This window comes from Equus quagga, chromosome 12 (assembly GCF_021613505.1).
Source record: "Equus quagga isolate Etosha38 chromosome 12, UCLA_HA_Equagga_1.0, whole genome shotgun sequence".
Taxonomy (NCBI): Eukaryota; Metazoa; Chordata; class Mammalia; order Perissodactyla; family Equidae; genus Equus; species Equus quagga.
In genome coordinates this window covers 34,051,400-34,069,606 of record NC_060278.1, presented here as the reverse complement: position 1 = coordinate 34,069,606, position 18,207 = coordinate 34,051,400, and the positions used below count along the sequence as shown (strand labels likewise).

Below are 18,207 nucleotides of genomic sequence, written 5' to 3'. Positions count from 1 at the left end.
AAGAAGGGCTGCACAACAGAGGCTGCCGCTATATGCATTCGGCTCTGTGAATCTTGGTTAAAACTAGGCCAGGCAGCCGGGTGTCTTGCGGTAGGGGAGGGACACCTCCCTGACAGGGACAAGGCGGCTTCTCTGGGCGGGAGCTCGGTGTGGTGGAATCCCTCTTGCGGAGTGTCCAGGAGGAGTAGAGAAGCCTCAGGCATTGAAGGGAAGGAGAGCTTCCTCAGGCCGGGTTATTGTTTGGGTGCAGGGGCCAGGGGGCAGGGAGGAGCTCTCCCATTCAAGCCTCCTTGGGGCTAGAGCTATTTGTAGTGACTGTCAACCTCTGAGGTGTCAGGGACCTTAGAGATCTAGAACTTAATCTCTCACTTCCTCTAGCAGATTCCTCAGCAAGCTAGAAATAAAACTCTGCTTTTTCCCATGAAGTATCAGAAATAATTGCTTCTCTTTTAGAAACTGCCTTCTTACGTAAGTGTACGTGTGGTTGCCCAGATTTCACTGGCCCTGATTTTTTCATCGTGTTGTTGTTGCAGAACGTGCAAATAGAAGCATTTACCAACTGAAATGTGCCCTGAGAGAAGGCGATGTCACTGTGGGAGAAGACGCACTGGATCCTTCTCTCAGCACCAGTGTAGGAAACGAGGACACTGGGACTGCCTGGCATGAGCTGCAGCACAGCCATGCTGGTGAGTGTGAATGGCAGTCCTGACCTGAATGACACACAGTGGGTTCTTTAAACTCATACGGTAACAACTCCAGTCCATCCTCCACTCTACTGCTGGGATTTTATTCCTAAACACAATTCAGCTAATATATAATTCCCTTGCTTAATTTTTTTCTTTGACTTCCCAATGCCTACAGGCTGAAGTCCAAAATCATTAGTATGTCATAGCAATATTTCTTAAGATGGCTCCAAGCCACCATTCCAGGATCATTTTTCTAATCCTCTTCCCATCCATCAATCTCACAAGCCATCTCCTAGTCAACCAACCCACTGGCTGTGCTTCTATGCTTTTGCACATGCCAAACCTTCTAATTGGAATTTTTCTCACCCTCTTTTGCTTGGTGATCTCCTGTTCATCTTCACAGTGTTGTCTCCTATGTGAAAACAGGCACAACTAGGTCCTTCCTATTCCTGTACCACTATGTATAGTTCCAGGTTTACATGCAAACTTATTATCTTGTTTTATATCTATTAGTGTATCTCTCTTGCTCAGTGGATTCTTAGCTCTTACGAGGTAGAGATTTTCTCATGTTTGTCTTTGTATCCCCATTCAATAGCACAGTTCTTGATACATAAGTCATGTTTAAGCAATATTTGTTTGGATGGAACATTTGGATGGAACATTTGGAATATTTGGATGGATGGAACAATGGGTGGCTGATGATAAACCATGGATCTCAGACAAGGTTAACAAACCCATTGCTTTTGCTCTGTAGTTAATCAACTCAAAGCTTTGTTGCGTCAACAAGAAACTAAGGAAAGTGAGGTATCTCCATCAAGGAGACGAAAAACGTCCCCTTTGGTAAGTATCAACTTTTGCAACCTGACAGAAGCATTGTTTTTCTAACTATGTTTTAACTTTACAGTATCATTTTAGTAGTACACGTTGTAGACAAATTCTGAGCAGGGTATTCTAATAAAAGTGTTGAAAGAAATTCTCTCACCTCTAATTATTTTGGCTGAGGAAGAGAGACTTCCATGGCAGAGGAAATCCTGATTTTTTTAATGTATTGTTCACTTGAAAAATGTGAGTGAGGAAGTAGTTTGGAGAATTTACTTTGCAGCCATTAGCAAGTATGGAAAAGGAACAATATATGGAAAGATTGGCCATTTCTTTTTTAAAGCGTCATATCTATATTTTATCATTTTTAGAATTATTATAATTTTAGCCATCCTTTGTAATACTCTTTTATTTTGAATGTCACAATGGAAGTATGTAATCTTAGTCTACATTTTAAAATATATGGTTATAAAATAGTGCCATACAAGAAGCTATACTGTCTATTTCTTCTGAAGTTGTTTTGTGTTGCTATTGCTTTGACAGAGTGTATTATTCCTGATTGAAGCAATGTGATATGCTAAAGGCTGAGAGAGCTGTGAGGGGAGGATTTGGCCAGGTTTAAATGGCCAAAATAATAGTCTAGGCCTTAGGTCTATCTAGGGTCTATCACCTACTTTTCTCGAAGGATATGCCTCTCACAGGGTTTTTGTTATAATAAAAGATCATATATTTAAAATTCTTTAGAAACCTGTGAAGTATGACACAAACATAACATGTCATAGCAGCAATAACCACCTTGCGTTTTCAATTGTGTGACAGTTGGATACCAAGGCTCCATGCTGGAAATCATAGGGACATGTCACTTTGCTTTACTCACAGCTGAAATGTCATCATATTAACGCTTCATTCCAGCCTGGCACATACTTTCATGCTTAACTCCCACTTTGGAGAAATGTACTGCATACTCCTTTTTAATATGTATTTATAGGTATAAATTATAATTTTAATACAACATTTCATAATTCAGTAAATTTATTGCTGCTGGCACCTAGTTTTAAGAATGCTCTTAAGAACACAGGATGGAGTACTTTTAAGTCTGGTAATGAAGTTGCTGTATCTGTTGAATGCTCAGACATGCTTATTAGCATTTTAAGGATAAAACTGAGCAGTGATGTTAGGGAACTGATTGAATCTGGATAGACAGGAAGACCCTCATCAAGAGCATCAGTTCAGTGTATCCGGTATCTACTTTACAAACAGTCTCATTTACAGGGAACTATGTGAAAGAATAGAACTGAGACTCTGAATGTATACAGCCTGCATGTAATGATTACAAGCCATAGTAGTAATAAGTAGCTTTTGAAAGTTGTACCCTTTAGAATGCATTTTCATAGCCAATATGACATATCAGATACATGTGGCTGTATCGAGAATGAAATTGAGGCACTATTGAGAAGGAAAATATGTCTAGATATTATTATTTTAAAATGTGCATATTCAACTGTAATAAACCCTTCAAAATATATACAAATGATTTCATGTGAACATTTTCCACACAGTATTAGTTGAGTTTTTAATTTTTCGCACAGACTATCCCCCATGTACACATAATAATACTTAATTCATATTTGCCTATGTTCTGGATCCATTTCTATTAATATAAAATTATTATAATTAATTGCTTTTACTCACCACAGATAATTTATTTAATTAAAGTTACTTTGGCTTTTACATTTCTTCAATTTGCCAAAAAGCAAAGTTCTACTTAATTATTCTGCTGTGAGAGCTGGTACTTCATTGTTGTTAGGAATTTCTGCTGGATTGAGAAACAAAATGATTGTGTCTCATCTCAAGCTTTCTTCGGGGTTCATCTAACTGGTTGACCCTCATCTTCCCTTTTCCTGATTTCCTCTTTTATTTAAAAAAAATCGTGGTATGATATATGATTTTATAAACAATTTTACAATCACTTTAGGATAAGGTAAGATACATTAAAAGTCAATTCCAGGAATGCTGCAGAAGTACAGTCATGTGCTGCATAACATTTCAGTCCACGACGGCCCGCATGTGCAACAGCAATCCCATAAGATTAGTACCGTGAAGCATAGGTGTGTGGTAGGCTATGCAGTCTAGGTTTGTGTAAGTGCACGCTATGATGTTCGCACAACGACGAAATCACCTAACAACGCATTTCTTAGAACTTATCCCCATCATTAAGTGATGCATGACTGTAAACAGAATTCACACTTTTTCTGAAGTCTCATCATCAGACTCCTCAGTGCAGTGTATCTCGGTTTCATGTGTATCCGCTTTAGCACTCTGATCTCGGAGGCTCTGTGCTCCAGAGCAGCAGAGTCTCAAATTGCCTTGAGTATTAGGATCAAAAATCAAAAGCCACGTTTTGCTTATGTACACCTTCGTAGGTAGAATTTTACCTCATTGACACACACTTTGCGTCAAACGCTTGTCTAAAGAATCCCGTCTTCGGGCAGCTGTTCAGCAGTTTTAGCTAGCGGTCCTCTTCCATGGTGGTTTCTTGAAGAGAGTTGTCCCTTTATCTCAGCATTACTGAAAGGGGTGTCGCATTTTCAGATGGCTCAAATGGGCAGTTCATCCCAAGCCGATTATACTACCTCAGCATTTCTCCATTTGCCATATGCTTTTTATAACCGCTTTCACTTTTCATCTTTAAAAAATGATATTCATATCCCTGAATCTTAGCTATTTGTGGAATTTATACTAGTCCTAATAGAAATAGTATACAACTAAATACCATTAGCCACATTGTGATCTAGCCTCTATGACATCAGTGCTAAATTGAATATGGAGACGGTATTAACTGATTCTTTGCCAAATCCAAGCATGCTTAATTTTTTTTGTATTTGTTTTTTTGCTTTAGAGGTCATCAGAGGAAAGCAGTATGCCTACTGTACACAATCTGGTTCCTATCATCAATGACCAATCTCAATACATTCATCATTTAGAGGCAGAAGTCAAGTTCTGCAAGGTAAGTTTCTCATTAAAAATTTAAACCTACCTAAATAAAAGGTTATATTAATGATACTTTGTATGAAAATTTGCTATTATTAGTCTTCATGTTTACAGCAATATGTTGACAATTGTCATCCTTATGATTGAAAAGACTGATGTGTTTCAGGAGCTTCACGGGCTTGGGAATGATACTTCTGATCATGCCATTTCTGATTGCTTGATTTCCCAGTAGTTCCCTAACTATGTCTAATATTTTGATAACATGCTGCTATGTTTCAGAATTTTTCCATTCCACCCCATTTACTTTAGTCCAGCTGATGGCAAATACTTTGGGATAGTAATACCAGTCCTTTTCCCACACTTGTCAACCTATTGAAGGCGTGATGCAGCAAGCAGGGATTCTGAGCTGGTGGACTGCCTATACTCCGCTGTCAGTATGAAGGTTCTTAGCTATGCTTTGAATAAGGATGGCTCATGGGGATGGTGATAATAATGATCCAGAAACCAGATGCGTCACCCGTGGCTTGCAGCACTTGACAGTTATATTGCTCGACTGTATGCAGTTTAATAATGTTATTCATGCCACTGGGGCCTTTCTGCCTTCCCAAAGTATGTTTGGTATTTCAGTTCTTCTTCGTTTTTTTTTTTTTTTCAATATCAATGCATCAGATCATGTGGTATTTTTATAGGAATTACTGATATCTTTTGTATCATGTATTATATTTTTAACATTTTGGCTACTCTTCCAAGGTACAAGTCCAACATGTAACTTAAAAAACCTTTAGACTTTTAATTGTGTTGCCTTTTCAAGGGAGTTCTTGATCTTAGCATGTTGTTTTCTCTTTGTTCTTGGAGGATAAAATTATTAGTATATGAATATTCTTGGATTACCAGAAAAGATGAAATAATATCCTAGGACTCCTTCCATTTACAAGCTACTATTAGTCCCTAAGATACTGTGGGTAAAACTTAAAGGATGTTGTAGGGGAGACAAAGCTTTACCTCTACCCACTTGGAGTCTTTGGCTGGACCTTAGAATTAAATTGACATAAAACAGATTAGCAGGATAAAAGCATACACATTTATTTAAGTTTTGTGTGACATGGAAGCCTTTGTAAGGAGATGAAGACCCAAAGGAGTGGCAAAACCTAGATGCTTTTATAGTACTATGCTGAACAAAGAGAGGCAGTTGTGGAAACGCAACTAAACTATATGGGGAGGCCACAGGAAGATAAGATAGTTTAACAAGGTCTGTTTGTACAGCTTTCCCTTGGCCTTGACGCCCTGGCTCTGGTGATGGGAGTGTTTCTTTCCTCCTGGGACAGGGCGGGCAGCTTTCTCAGGGGACTTGCATCTCCTGCTTTCAGGAAGAAAAGAGGAGGTCAGAGCATTCTTCTTGTACCTGCTGTTTTTCAAGTGCCTTTTGCTCAAAATAATTCTTATTCCAAAGTGGTATATTTTGGGGTGGGAGTTTCTGCCACCCTTTAGTGTAAATTATAATAAACTTGCCATCTAGTTAAGAAGAGAATACTACTCCCTAGGAGCACCACAGCAGCACTATAGAGAATATAGTGTAGTCCTTTGTTCCATAGTATAAACTATAATTCCAATAAGAGAAGAAGGTTATGAAAAGCTAGTGTCTTCGGGGATGTTACTGTGAGAGAGGAAAATCTTAAAGGAGTAGGATCATTTAGGTCAGTAGAAGGGAGATGAAAGAACTTCATAGAGAGAACAGCAACAATGACAGGATATATGCAAGATGAACATGGTTTAATTATGGGGGCCATGAGGCAGCTATTCTAAATTCCTGCAGTGGGAGATGTCTCTTAGAAATAATTAAAATAGTGCTGAGCTGGTAAATTTGAAAAGCCTTGAAAATCAGGCAGAGTGTAAATTTAATACATTTTAACAAGGGAGTAACAGAATGAAGTAATGTTTAAGGTCTTAGAAATATTTTATTAGTTAGTTTAAGTAATAGACTGCCTTTTAGATCAATTTTAAGTTTATGGAAAAACTGAATGGAAAGTACATCGAGTTCCCATATATTCCCTTTAATACCTCCCCAACAGTTTCTCCTGTTACTAACATCATGCATCAGTGTGGTACATTTGTTACAATTGATGAACTAGTGTTATTACATTATCGTGTACTAAATTCCACAGTTTACGTTAGTGTTCGCTCTTTGTGGAGTACATTCTATAGGTTTTGAAAAATGTATAATTACATGTATCCATCAGCAGTAGCATACGGAATAGTTTCACTCCCCTAAAAATCGTCTGTGCTCACTATTCGTCCCTCCTTCCCTACCTGCCAAACTCTTGGCAACCACTGTCTGCTAGTTTTGCCTTTTCCAGAATGTCATAGAGTTGGAATCATACAGCTTGTAGCCTTTCAGATTGCCTTCATTGACTTAGTAATATGCACTTAAGGTTCCTCTGTGTCTTTTTATGGCTTAATAACACATTTTTTTTATTGCTGAATAATATTCCATTGTATGGATATAACATAGTTTGTTTATCCATTCACCCACCGAAGGACATCTTGCTTGCTTCCAAGTTTTGGTAACTCTGAATAAAGCTGCTGTTAACATTTGTGTGCAAGTTTTTGCATGGACATAAATTTTTAAGTCATTTGGATAATTACCAGGAAGGACAATTGCTGGATCACATGGTAAGAGTATGTTAGCTTTGTAAGAAGCTGCCAGATTGTCTTCCAAAGTGGCTGTACCATTTTGCTTTCCCACCAGCAGTGAATAAGAGTTCCTGATGCTCTACATCCTTGCCAACATTTGGTTTTGTCAGTGTTTTGGATTTTAGCCTGTCAGATCTATGTGGTGGTATCTTAGTGTTGTTTTGATTTCAATTCTCTAGTGACATATAATGTTTAAAATTTTTTTCATATACTTATTTTCCATTTATATTCTTTATTTGATGAAGTATCTGTTTAGGTCCTTTGCCCATTTTTAAGTCAGGTTGTTAATTTTCTTATTGTTGATTTTAAGAGTTCTTTATATATTTTGGATACCAGTCATTTATGAGATATGTACTTTTCAGTCCTTTTCTCCCAGTCTGTAGCTTATCTTTTGATTCTCTTAACAGTGTCTGTCACAGGGCAGAAGTTTTTGATTTTAGTGAAGGCTAACATCCATTTTTTTCTTTCATGAATTGTGCTTTTGATGTTATATCTGAAAATCATTGCCAAACCCAAAGTCACCAGTATTTCCTCTAGTCTTCTTCTAGGTACTTTCTAATTTTGTGTTTTACATTTAGATCTGTGCTCCATTTTGAGTTAATTTTTGTCTAAGGTGTAAGGTCTGTGTCTAGATTCTTTTTTGCATTTGGGTATTCAGTTGTCTCAGCATCATTTGTTGAAAAGACCATCTCCACTGAATCGCCTTTACTCCTGTGTCAACGATCGATTGACTATGTTTGTGTGAGTCTATTTCTGGGCTCACTATTTTGTTCCATTGAGCTATTGGTCTATTCTTTCTCAAATAATACACTGTCTTGTTTATTATAGCTTTATAGTAAGTCTTGAAGTCAGGTAGTATCAACCCCCCAACTTTGTTCTTCAATATTGTGTTGGCTATTCTGGGTTTTTTTCCTTTCTATATAAACTTTAAAATCAATTTGTAAATGTCTACAAAATAGTGTGCTGGGATTTTGATTGGTATTATGTTGAATCTATAGATCAAGTTGAGAAGAACAGACATCTTGACAATATTGAGTCTTCCTATTCATGTACGTGGACTCTCTTTCCATTTATTTATATATTCCTTGATTTCTTCATTAGAGTTTTACAGTTTTCCTCATATAGGTCTTGTACATATTTTTTTGAGATTTATACCTAAGAATTTCATTTTTTTGGTGTTAACATAAATGGTATTGTGTTCTTAATTTTAAGTTCCAATTATTCATTGCTAATATATAAGAAAACAGTTGGCTTTTGTATATTAATCTTGTAATCTACAACCTTACTATAATCACTTATTCTAGCAGTTTTTAATTCTTTGCGATTTTCTTCATAGACAATCATGTCACCTCTGAGCAAAGATGGATATCTTTTTTAAATTTCTTCCTTTCCAATATATATAGCTTTTATTTCCTTTTCTTGTCTTGTTGCATCAGCTAGGACTTCTGGTATGACGTTGAATAGGAGTGATGAGAGGAGACATCCTTGCATTTTTCTTGATCTTAGTGGGAAAACATCTATTGTCTCACCATTAAGTATCATGTTACCTATACGTTATTTGTTGATGTTATTTATCAAATTGAAGATGCTTCGCTCTATTCCTAGTTAGCCGAGAGTTTTTATCTTGAATGGCTACTGGATTTTGTCACTTGCTTCTGCATCTATTGATATGATCATATGATTTTTCTTTTCTAGTTTATTGATGTGATGGATTACATTAATTGATTTTCAAATATTGAACCAGCCTTGTATACCTAGAATAAATTTCACTTGGTTCTGTTGTATAATTCTTTTGATGCATTGTTGGCTTTGATGTGCTAATATTTTGATGAGTATTTTTGCATCTGGGTTTTTATGAGATATATTGGTCTGTAGTTTTCCATTCCTGTACTGTCTTCACCTGGTTTGGGTATGAGGGTAGTGGCCTCATAGAATGAGTTAGGAAGTATTCCATCTGGTATTTTATGGAAGATATTGTAGAGAATTGGTATAATTTGTTCCTTAAATGTTTGGTAGAATTCATCAGTGAATGAATGGTGGGCATGGTGCTTTCTGTTTTGAAAGATTCCTAACTATTAACTCATTTTCTTTAATAGATATAGGCCTATTCAGATTATTTATTTCTCTTTCTGTGAGTTTTAGTATTGTCTTTCAAAGAATTGGTCCATTTTTTCTAGGTTATCAAATTTATGGGTGTAGAGTTATTCATAGTATTCCTTTATGATTCTCTTAATGTCCATGGTGAGCCCTCTTTCATTTCTGATGTTAGTAATGTGTGTGTTCTCTCTTTTTTTCTTAGTCTTGCTAGAGTCTTAATTTTATTGATCATTTCAAAGACCCAGCTTTTGGTTTTGTTGCTTTTCTCTGTTGATTTCCTGTTTTTAATTTCATTTATTTCTACTCTACTTTTTATTGTATCTTTTCTTCTGCTTACTTTGAATTTAATTTACTCTTTTTTTTCTAAGACTGAAGCTTAGATTATTGATTTGGAATCTTTTTGAATGTTTTCCACTGGTTTTGTTGCATCTCACAAATCTTGATAAGTTGTATTTTCATTTTTGTTTAATTCAAGGTATTTTTAAATTTTTCTTGAGACTTTGACCTTGACCTGTATGTTATTTAGAAGAATGTTGTTTAATCGCCAAGTATACTGGGAGTGTTCTAGCTCTTTCTGTTATCAATTTCTAGTTTAATTTTATTGTGTTCTGAAAGCATACTTTTTTTGATTTCTATTCTTTTTAATTTGTTAACATGTGTTTTTAGGCCCAGAATGTGGTATGTCTTGTTGAATGTTCTGTGTTAATTTGAGAAGAATGTGTATTCTGTTGTTCTTGGATAAAGTATTCTGTAAATGTCAATTAGATCTTGTTGATTAAGGTGCAGTTCTGTTCAACTATGACCTTACTGATAATTTGCCAGTCTGCCAGATCTGCTGGATTTGTCAATCCCTGATAAAGGAGTGTTGAAATCTCCAATTGAAATAGTGGATTCATCTATTTTTCCTTGTAGTTCTATCAGTTTTTGCCTCACGTGTTTTGACTCTCTGTGGTTAGGCACTTACACATTAAGGATTATTATGTCTTCTTGGAGAAGTGACCCCTTTATCAATGTGTAATGCTCCTTTTTATCCCTGGTGTTTTGCCCTACTATGAGGTCTACTTTGACTGAAGTTAGTATAGCTACTCCAGCTTTCTTTCAATTTATGTTAGCATGGTTTGTCTGTATCTATCCCTTTACTTTTAATCTATCTGTGTCTTTATATTTGAAGTGGGCTTCTTGTAGATAACATATACTTGGGTCTTGTTTTTTATTCACTCTGACAGTCTCTGTCTTTTCATTGGTGTATTCAGACCACGGACATTAAATTGATTATTGATATAGTTCAGTGTCTATAATATCTACCATATTGGTTACTGCTTTCATTTCCCTTGTTCTTTTCTTTCTTTGTTTCTTTGTCTTCTATTCTTTTTCTGCCATCTCTGGTTTTAAGTGAGCATGTTATATGGTTGTATTTTTTTCTCCTCTCTTAGCATATCAATTGAACTTCTTTTTTTACTTTTAGAAGTGGTTGTCCTTGAGTTTGCACTTACGTTTACCACTAATCTAAGTCTATTTTCAAATAGCACTACACCACCTCAAGGGTAGGGCAAGTTTCTTATAACAGAGTATTCCCAATATCTACCTCTTGTCTCTTGACATTGCTGTCATTCGTTTTAATTATCCACCGGCTGAAATCAGTACATATACTTTTGCTATTATGATGTTGAGCAAACTCTTATGTGTTAGATCTCTTCTTGCTTCCATGGTTTCTGAAGAGTAGTCTGATACAATTATTATCCTTACTTCTCTATAGGTAAGGTTTTTTTACTCTGACTTCTTTAAAGGTTTTCTCTTTGTCTTTGATTTTCTGCGGTTTGAAAATGATATCCCTAGGTGTAGATTTTTTGGTTTTATTCTGCTTGGTGTTCTCTGAATTTCCTACATCTGTGGTTTGGTGCTTATCATTAATTTTGGAAAATTCTTGGTCATTATTGCTTCAAATATTTCTTCTTCTCTTTTCTCTTTCTTCCCCTTTTGTGATTGTCTCACAATTCTTGGATATTATTTTCTGTCGTTGACATTCTTTTTTCTCTTTGTGTTTTAGTTTGGGAAGTTTCTATTGACAGTTCTTCAAGCTCACTAATTCTTTCTTTGGCTGTGTCCAGTCTATTAATGAGCCCTTCAAAGATATTCTTTTTTTTTTTTGAGGAAGATTAGCCCTGAGCTAACTACTGCCAGTCCTCCTCTTTTTTCTGAGGAAGCCTGGCCCTAAGCTAACATCCGTGCCCATCTTCCTCTACTTTTTTTAATATGTGGGACACCTACCACAGCATGGCGTGCAAAGTGCTGCCATGTCCGCACCCGGGATCTGAACTGGTAAACCCCAGGCAGCCGAAGCGGAATGTGTGCACTTAACCGCTGTGCCACCGGGCTGGCCCCCAAAGATGTTCTTCATTTCTGTTACAGTGTTTTTGATTTCCAGCATTTTGATGCTTTCTTAGAGTTTCCATCCCTCTGCTTGCATTACCCATCTGTTCTTGCATGTAGTCTACTTTTTCCATTAGACTCTTTAGCATATTAATCATAGTTATTTTAAACTCCAAATCTGATAATTCCAACATCTCTACCATATCCAAGTCTGGTTCTATGCTTGCTTAGTCTCTCTAAACTGTGTTTTAAGTCTTTTAGTATGCCTTCTAATTTTCTGTTGAATGCTGCAGTGATGTAATGAGTAAAAGGAACTGGGGGAAATAGACATTTAGTATGAAGTTTTATGTTTATCTGGGTAGGAGTGAAGCTATGTTTACTGTTTGCTATTACTATAGGTGTCAGAGGCAAAAATTTCATCTAGGGTCCTGGTTTTTGTCTCTCCTCTTGTCTTTAGACTTCCCTCAAAAGTTCTTCTTAAATATAGTCTGAGATGTACAGTTATTTTCGTGTATTCCCCTGTTACTATATACTCACTATATATAGTACATAGTATATATACTCACTATATAGTAACAGGGGAATTTGATGTGGTAGTAAGGTGTAGGAGTACAGGAAGTGTTCTGTAGTCCTGTAATTAGGTCTCTGTCTTTTAGTGAGCCTGTGCCCCTTGGCTGTGACCCTCACAAGTGTTTCTCAGTCTTCCCCTCCCCTTAAGTGAGACCAGAAGGCTAGAGGGAGCTGGAGTTGGGTATTTCCCTTGTCCTAGGTCAGTTAGATTCTAAAAACTCCCAGTTATTTAGCCTCTGGTAAAATAGTTTATCTTAAGGCAGACGTTGTTAAGAAGAAGAGAATGTTTTGGACATGTTTCAAAATAGCTACTTTTCCTCTCCTACTAGAGGAAGTATGAGGGGATTTTTCTGTAGTCTTTGCTTTAAGAACCTGGTAGTGTCCTACAGATAAAACTCACAAAAAGTGTAGGAGCCCCCCTATGACTGGGTCCTTCTGGAGTTTTTACCCCTCAAACTTGTCTACACGGAGCTCCCAGCATTTCATCAATTATACTTTACGTTTTCCTACCCCATCACAGATTGCCCTGGAAGTTTCCGCTCTGGTAGGTTGTGATTCTCAGGAACACTTGTCTGTCTCTCCAATTTTGGGGATAGTAGTTTTTCAATTTGTTCAGCTTTTTTCTTGTTGTTAAGATGGGAGTACTGTCTTCCAAGCTCATTATAAGCCATATCAAAAATTGGAAGTCTGCAATATTTTTTTAGTCATAGCTTTTAATTACAGCTTTGTTTATTTTTCTGAAGAAAAAAATTGAATAGAACTTGCATATACAGACAGTACCCAACTTATGATTTTTTGACTTTACAATGGTGCAAAAGTGATACACGTTCAGTAGAAACTATAATTCGGGTTTTGAACTTTCATCTTTTCCTGGGCTAGCGACGTGTGACAAGATACTCTCTCGTGATGCTGGGCAGCTGCGGCTCCCAGTCAGTCCTCTCATCATGCAGGTGAACAACCCATACACTTGCAACCATTCCGTACTCATACAACCATTCTGCTTTTCAGTTTCAGTACAGTGTTCCGTAAATTCCTGATGTAACCAACACTTTATTGTAAAATCAGCTTTGTGTTAGATGATTTTGCCCAGCTGCAGGCTAACGTAAGTGAGCTGAGCACATTTAAGGTGGCCTGGACTAAGCTGCAATGTTTGGTATGTTAGGTGTATTAAATGCATTTTCAACTTAATATTTTCAACTTATGATGGGTTTATCGAGATGTAACTCCATCATAAGTCAAGGAAGATGGGTAATACATAGTAGTTTTTGATTACACTGGTGATGAAGATTAAGTACTGTACCATCAATATATTGATATATTTAAACATTCTTTCAGAGACTGAAATGCCACTCAATAGCTATTCCAATTGTTGTTTGTCTGTAATTCCTTATATTACACCCTGCAAGGCTAAGGAAATGCGCTTTCAGAACTCTTCACCAAACGGCTTCAGTCATAATTTCCTGCCGTCTGGCTATCAGTTCATAAATGATCATTGTACCTTTGCATGCCTTTCTTCCCAGAGTCCTCTATTATCTGTTTAGTCCTCTGTCAATTTTCAACAAGTGATTGGCGTTTGAGCATGAGCAATGATATATCTTTCCTTATTATTCGGCAGTCAACCTCATTCTTAACAGTCTTTTAGGGAACCCCTTTAATTAAAGCCTTTCTATAAGCCTATAAAAAATTTGTCAGAAACCACACACTTCTGTAGTGTGGCCATTAGTAGGCCTTCTCCTACCTTCCCCCAGCCTGCTCTCAGTTTGTTGGCTAACATTTGAGTTGCTTTGTTTGTCTACATAGAGTTATAATATCTCAGAAAGTGGGTAGAGAGTTGAGCCTTGCCTGCTTTGTATCATGTTGGATCCTCTCATCACCCAGTAAGAGCACTGCTTAAAAATGCTTAATGTATTGGTTATTTGTTTCTGTTTTTTTTAGGAGGAACTCTCTGGAATGAAAAATAGGATACAAGTAGTTGTGCTTGAAAATGAAAGTCTCCAACGACAGCTGAAATCTCAAAGACAAGAGGAGGCAATGAGGGAACAAACGCTTCTGGATGCATCTGTGAGCGTTTTTTAAAACCATCAATTATGTTTTAGTTTGAATGTTCCCTCCTACCCTCTCCTCCAGCCTTCTGAACTGCTTAGATTCTCTCCTTGAAGTTTGGCAAAAGTACTATGCTGGTATTCACTTGGGACCTCAAAAGTTAAAATTCACTGGTGGCATGAGCCCTCAAATGAAATGAAGTAGTGATGCCCATATCTACGCTGGTTTCCTCTCTGAGCATACCATTTATGTTTTTTCCATATGGAAAGAGCAAGACTGAAAGCAGCAAGTATGTTATATAGGAAAGACTTTGTTAAGTCCAGAAACTGTAGCCTAAATTTCTGTGTATTTCTCTGAATTTTCCTTGAGCTCTGAATTCCATAAGTCTAATTAGCTGCATGGTGTAGCAGAAAGAACACTGGCCCTAGGGTCCAAGAATCAAAATGTTAGTCTTCCCATTGTCCCTAACAAGCTGGGTGGTTAGCAAGTAATTTTATAGGGCTTTCAAACATGGCTTAACCTCACGTGTCCTGTTTGTTTATTGGCAATTTGAGAAGATTCACCTCTGTTAGCAGTTCTTAATCTTTAAGGTGATTAGCCGTCACTTGGGATACTTGTTGGCATGCAGATTCCTGAGCTCCATCCCCTGATAGCCTGATTCCATGAGTCTGGGCTGAGTTCTTGAGTTAAAAATATGAATTTTTAAAAAGTCACCTAAGTGATTCTAAAATTAGTGGACCACATTTTGAAGAACAGTGAATTAGGTGAGCTCTAGAATTCTATGACACAGAATTCTTATGGTGACATTTAAATAGTGTTTAAACTCCATACCTCCTATGGCTTGTCAGAAATACTTTTGCCTTAAAAATGTTTTTCACTCTTTTGCTGTAAGACACCCTTACTCACAGCTTGTTCTGCTTTTTGAGACAAATTCAACTTTCTATGCGGAAGTTTTAATACTTGCCTGTTGCAGCTTTGCTTTGCAAAGAATTTTGCTGGTTTTGAATTAGTCATCATTAGTAAATCAGTTAAGAAAAATATGAGTGTCTTAATGTTTTATCTAAGTGTCTTCTAGTTTTTGTTTTTGAAGTGTTTTTAGTTGCCTGACCTGATGTTTCATTTGTAATCCTTGAGTTCTATGTGTTCAAGTTTGCTATTTAGGAGTAGTCATTGTTTTAACTCTGAACAATAAAACAGGCTGACTAGTATTTCAGTTTATTTTTCTGCAATTACATTTCAGTTAGCGATGAGCTATTTTCCCTTCACTCTATAATTTTTCTGAATATTTATATTATATTATTAATATTAGTAATTAAAAATTCTGTCTTAGGGGCCTGGCTCTGTGGCCCAGTAGTTAAGGTCACGCACTCTGCTTCAATGGCCCAGGGTTGGCCAGTTCGGATCCTAGCACTGCCCCTCAGGCCATGCTGAGGTGGCATCCTACATAGAAGAACTAGAAGGTCCTTCAGCTATCATATACCACTATGGACTGGGGCTTTGGGGAGAAAGAAAGAAAAAAGAGGAAGATTGGCAGGAGATGTTAGCTCAGGGCCAATCTTTAAAAAAAAAAAATTCCATCTTAGTTGCTTATTAATGTCAACTTGAAGACAATCTAGCCATATAAAAAGGACTTAGAATTAGCTCATTTTTAAAATAAATACATTCTTTTGCTTTTCTTCCAAATGTGTAGTCCGTTAGCAAACAGTGACTCAATTATGCATGGTCTTCAGTATTTATACAATGGCAAAGAAGTGGAAGAAGGGGAAGTGAAGCGAGAGAGGAAATTAGGCAGACAAGTGAATCAGGGGGCAAGAGAAGTGAGTAACACAGAAGGGGAAGGAAATGATGGGAAGAGAGAGCACTCAGGCTCTGCCTTATGAACAAAGAAAACTTGCAAAAGAATTGCAGCCACGATTATAGAAAGAACAAAATTGTAGAGAGGTTTTGTTTTTTTGAAAAACATTCACATAAGCTAAAATATAATGCAAATTGGAAATGATTGTTGCAGATGTGGCAGGTGACCTTGAGCTCTATGTTAATGTTAGTCCTCTGTTATTTTGTTGTTGCAGAATGGTTACCCCTGCTTTGTGCTTGTGTAGGTGAAGTGAGGCATTTCAGCAACCCAGCATGGTGCTGTGTTGAGAGTTTTAACATGAATACCACTTTTTAGAGTATCTTAAATATAAACAGATCATGAGATATTGTCTTCCTTTTTTCTTCTGAACTCCTTTTAATGAGTCTATTACTATGTTGATGGTAAATTTTTCCAAAGCTGTTGGCGGGTTGGAATATAGATTTGCAGTGTTTCTTAATGCCTTGTTTTTATTTTTTTAAAGATTGGCACCTGAGCTAACATCTGTTGCCAATCTTTTTTTTATTTTCCTCCTTCTTCTCCCCAAAGCTCCCCAGTACATAGCTGTGTATTCAAGTTGTCGGTCCTTCTGGCTCTGCTATGTCAGATGCCACCTCAGCATGGCCTGCTGAGCAGTGGCAGGTCTGTGCCCAGGATCCAAACTGGTGAAAGCCTGGGCTGCTGAAGCGGAGCGTGTGAACTTAACCACTTGGCCATGGGGCCGACCCTTAATCTCTTCTTTTTAAAAATAATTAAAAGTCATATAGAAATAATTGATATTTATTGATAACTGTGTGGTTATGCTGTGCCGGGCACTGTGTCAAGCACTTTATTTACATTATATTACTTCAATTTTAAATAGCCACACAAGGCAGGTGTTATGTTTATTTTCAGGTGAGTAAATTAAGGTACACAGGGGTTAAGTAACCAGAGTAACTGGTCTAATGTCACAAAGCTGAAAAATAGTAAAGCTAGGACTCAAACATGGGACTGTCTGACTCCCCAAATCCATCCACTAGCTTTGAATTATATTGCTTTCTGTGTAAATTACAAATAGCTTGTCAATACTGAACCAAACCATCTTTGTTTGCCCGAGGATGGAAGTTTGTCCCCCAGCACAAAAGGGAAGAGCTTCCTCTTTACTGTTTGTGGGTTTTTGCCCTGAAATTGGATGGTAGCCTACATGGCTTTGAGCTTTTAGCCTAATTGATGATCTAGCGGTTGAAGAAGCAAGAAGACTATTTTTTAAAAATTAAAACAATTCAAAGAATATTTTATCTTAATTTTTCATTACTTTTCCTTGTTATAAAATTTCTCTCCATGGAAGCCTTCTCTTGAGAGTTCAAAAATTATAATAATATTAAAATATGCTGCTTATTAGAAATTTTGGCATGTGTACTCATTCAAAGATTGAGGAGATTTTTTTTTTAAGTAGAAAATTTCTGAGCCATTTCTTCCCATGTCCATTCTCATCCCCTCCACTACCAACCTCTCCCCTCAATTAAGAAATAAAAGATTTTCAGTGACCTTCAGGGATGTAAATATAATTAGATTTTTTTAAAATCTTGGTCAAATACCATTCAAGTTTTTAAAAGCTATCTGTGAAAGAACAAAGTGGCAATTAGACTAAAGCACTTTCCTTTGGATGGTGTGTCCTGGTCCCTACCCCTCCTTTTTGAATCCCTGACATGCAGACTGCATGTCACTTCTGTTTATCACCATGCACTGTTTTTCTTTCTGTTTCGTTTTTTTGAGGAAGATTAGCCCTGAGCTAACATATGCCACCAATCCTTCTCTTTTTGCTGAGGAGGACTGGCCCTGAGCTAACATCCGTGCACACCTTCCTCTACTTTATACGTGGGATGCCTACTGATGCGGGGTCGGTGAGCCGAGGAGTCAAAAGAAAGATTTCTTAGACTCTCAAGATCTGGCAGTAGTGCTCTTTTATTTAGAGTATAGTGTGGAATAACATGTGGACAGGACCCATGGGCAGTTAGAGCTTCTGCTGCCACCACTTCTGCTGCCCCCGCTGGCATAGGGACAGGGCCCATGGGCAGGCAGAGCAGCTGCTGCTGCCCCCGCTGGCAT

General features: G+C 37.2%; 1 protein-coding gene across 4 annotated transcripts in view; it reads left to right on the top strand.

Annotated features, from left to right (window-relative positions):
- The window catches only part of SDCCAG8 (SHH signaling and ciliogenesis regulator SDCCAG8), a 224,458-nt gene that overhangs the window by 10,190 nt on the left and 196,061 nt on the right, over positions 1-18,207 (top strand). For all 4 annotated transcript variants that reach the window (XR_006891041.1, XM_046678394.1, XM_046678393.1 and 1 more), the window contains exons 2-5: positions 534-686; positions 1,441-1,526; positions 4,405-4,512; positions 14,160-14,285. Coding sequence is in view for 3 of the 4 variants with exons in the window: in XM_046678394.1 (XP_046534350.1) it covers positions 534-686; positions 1,441-1,526; positions 4,405-4,512; positions 14,160-14,285 (473 nt within the window). In the remaining variant the exon portion in view is untranslated. The remainder of the gene's footprint in view (positions 1-533; positions 687-1,440; positions 1,527-4,404; positions 4,513-14,159; positions 14,286-18,207) is intronic.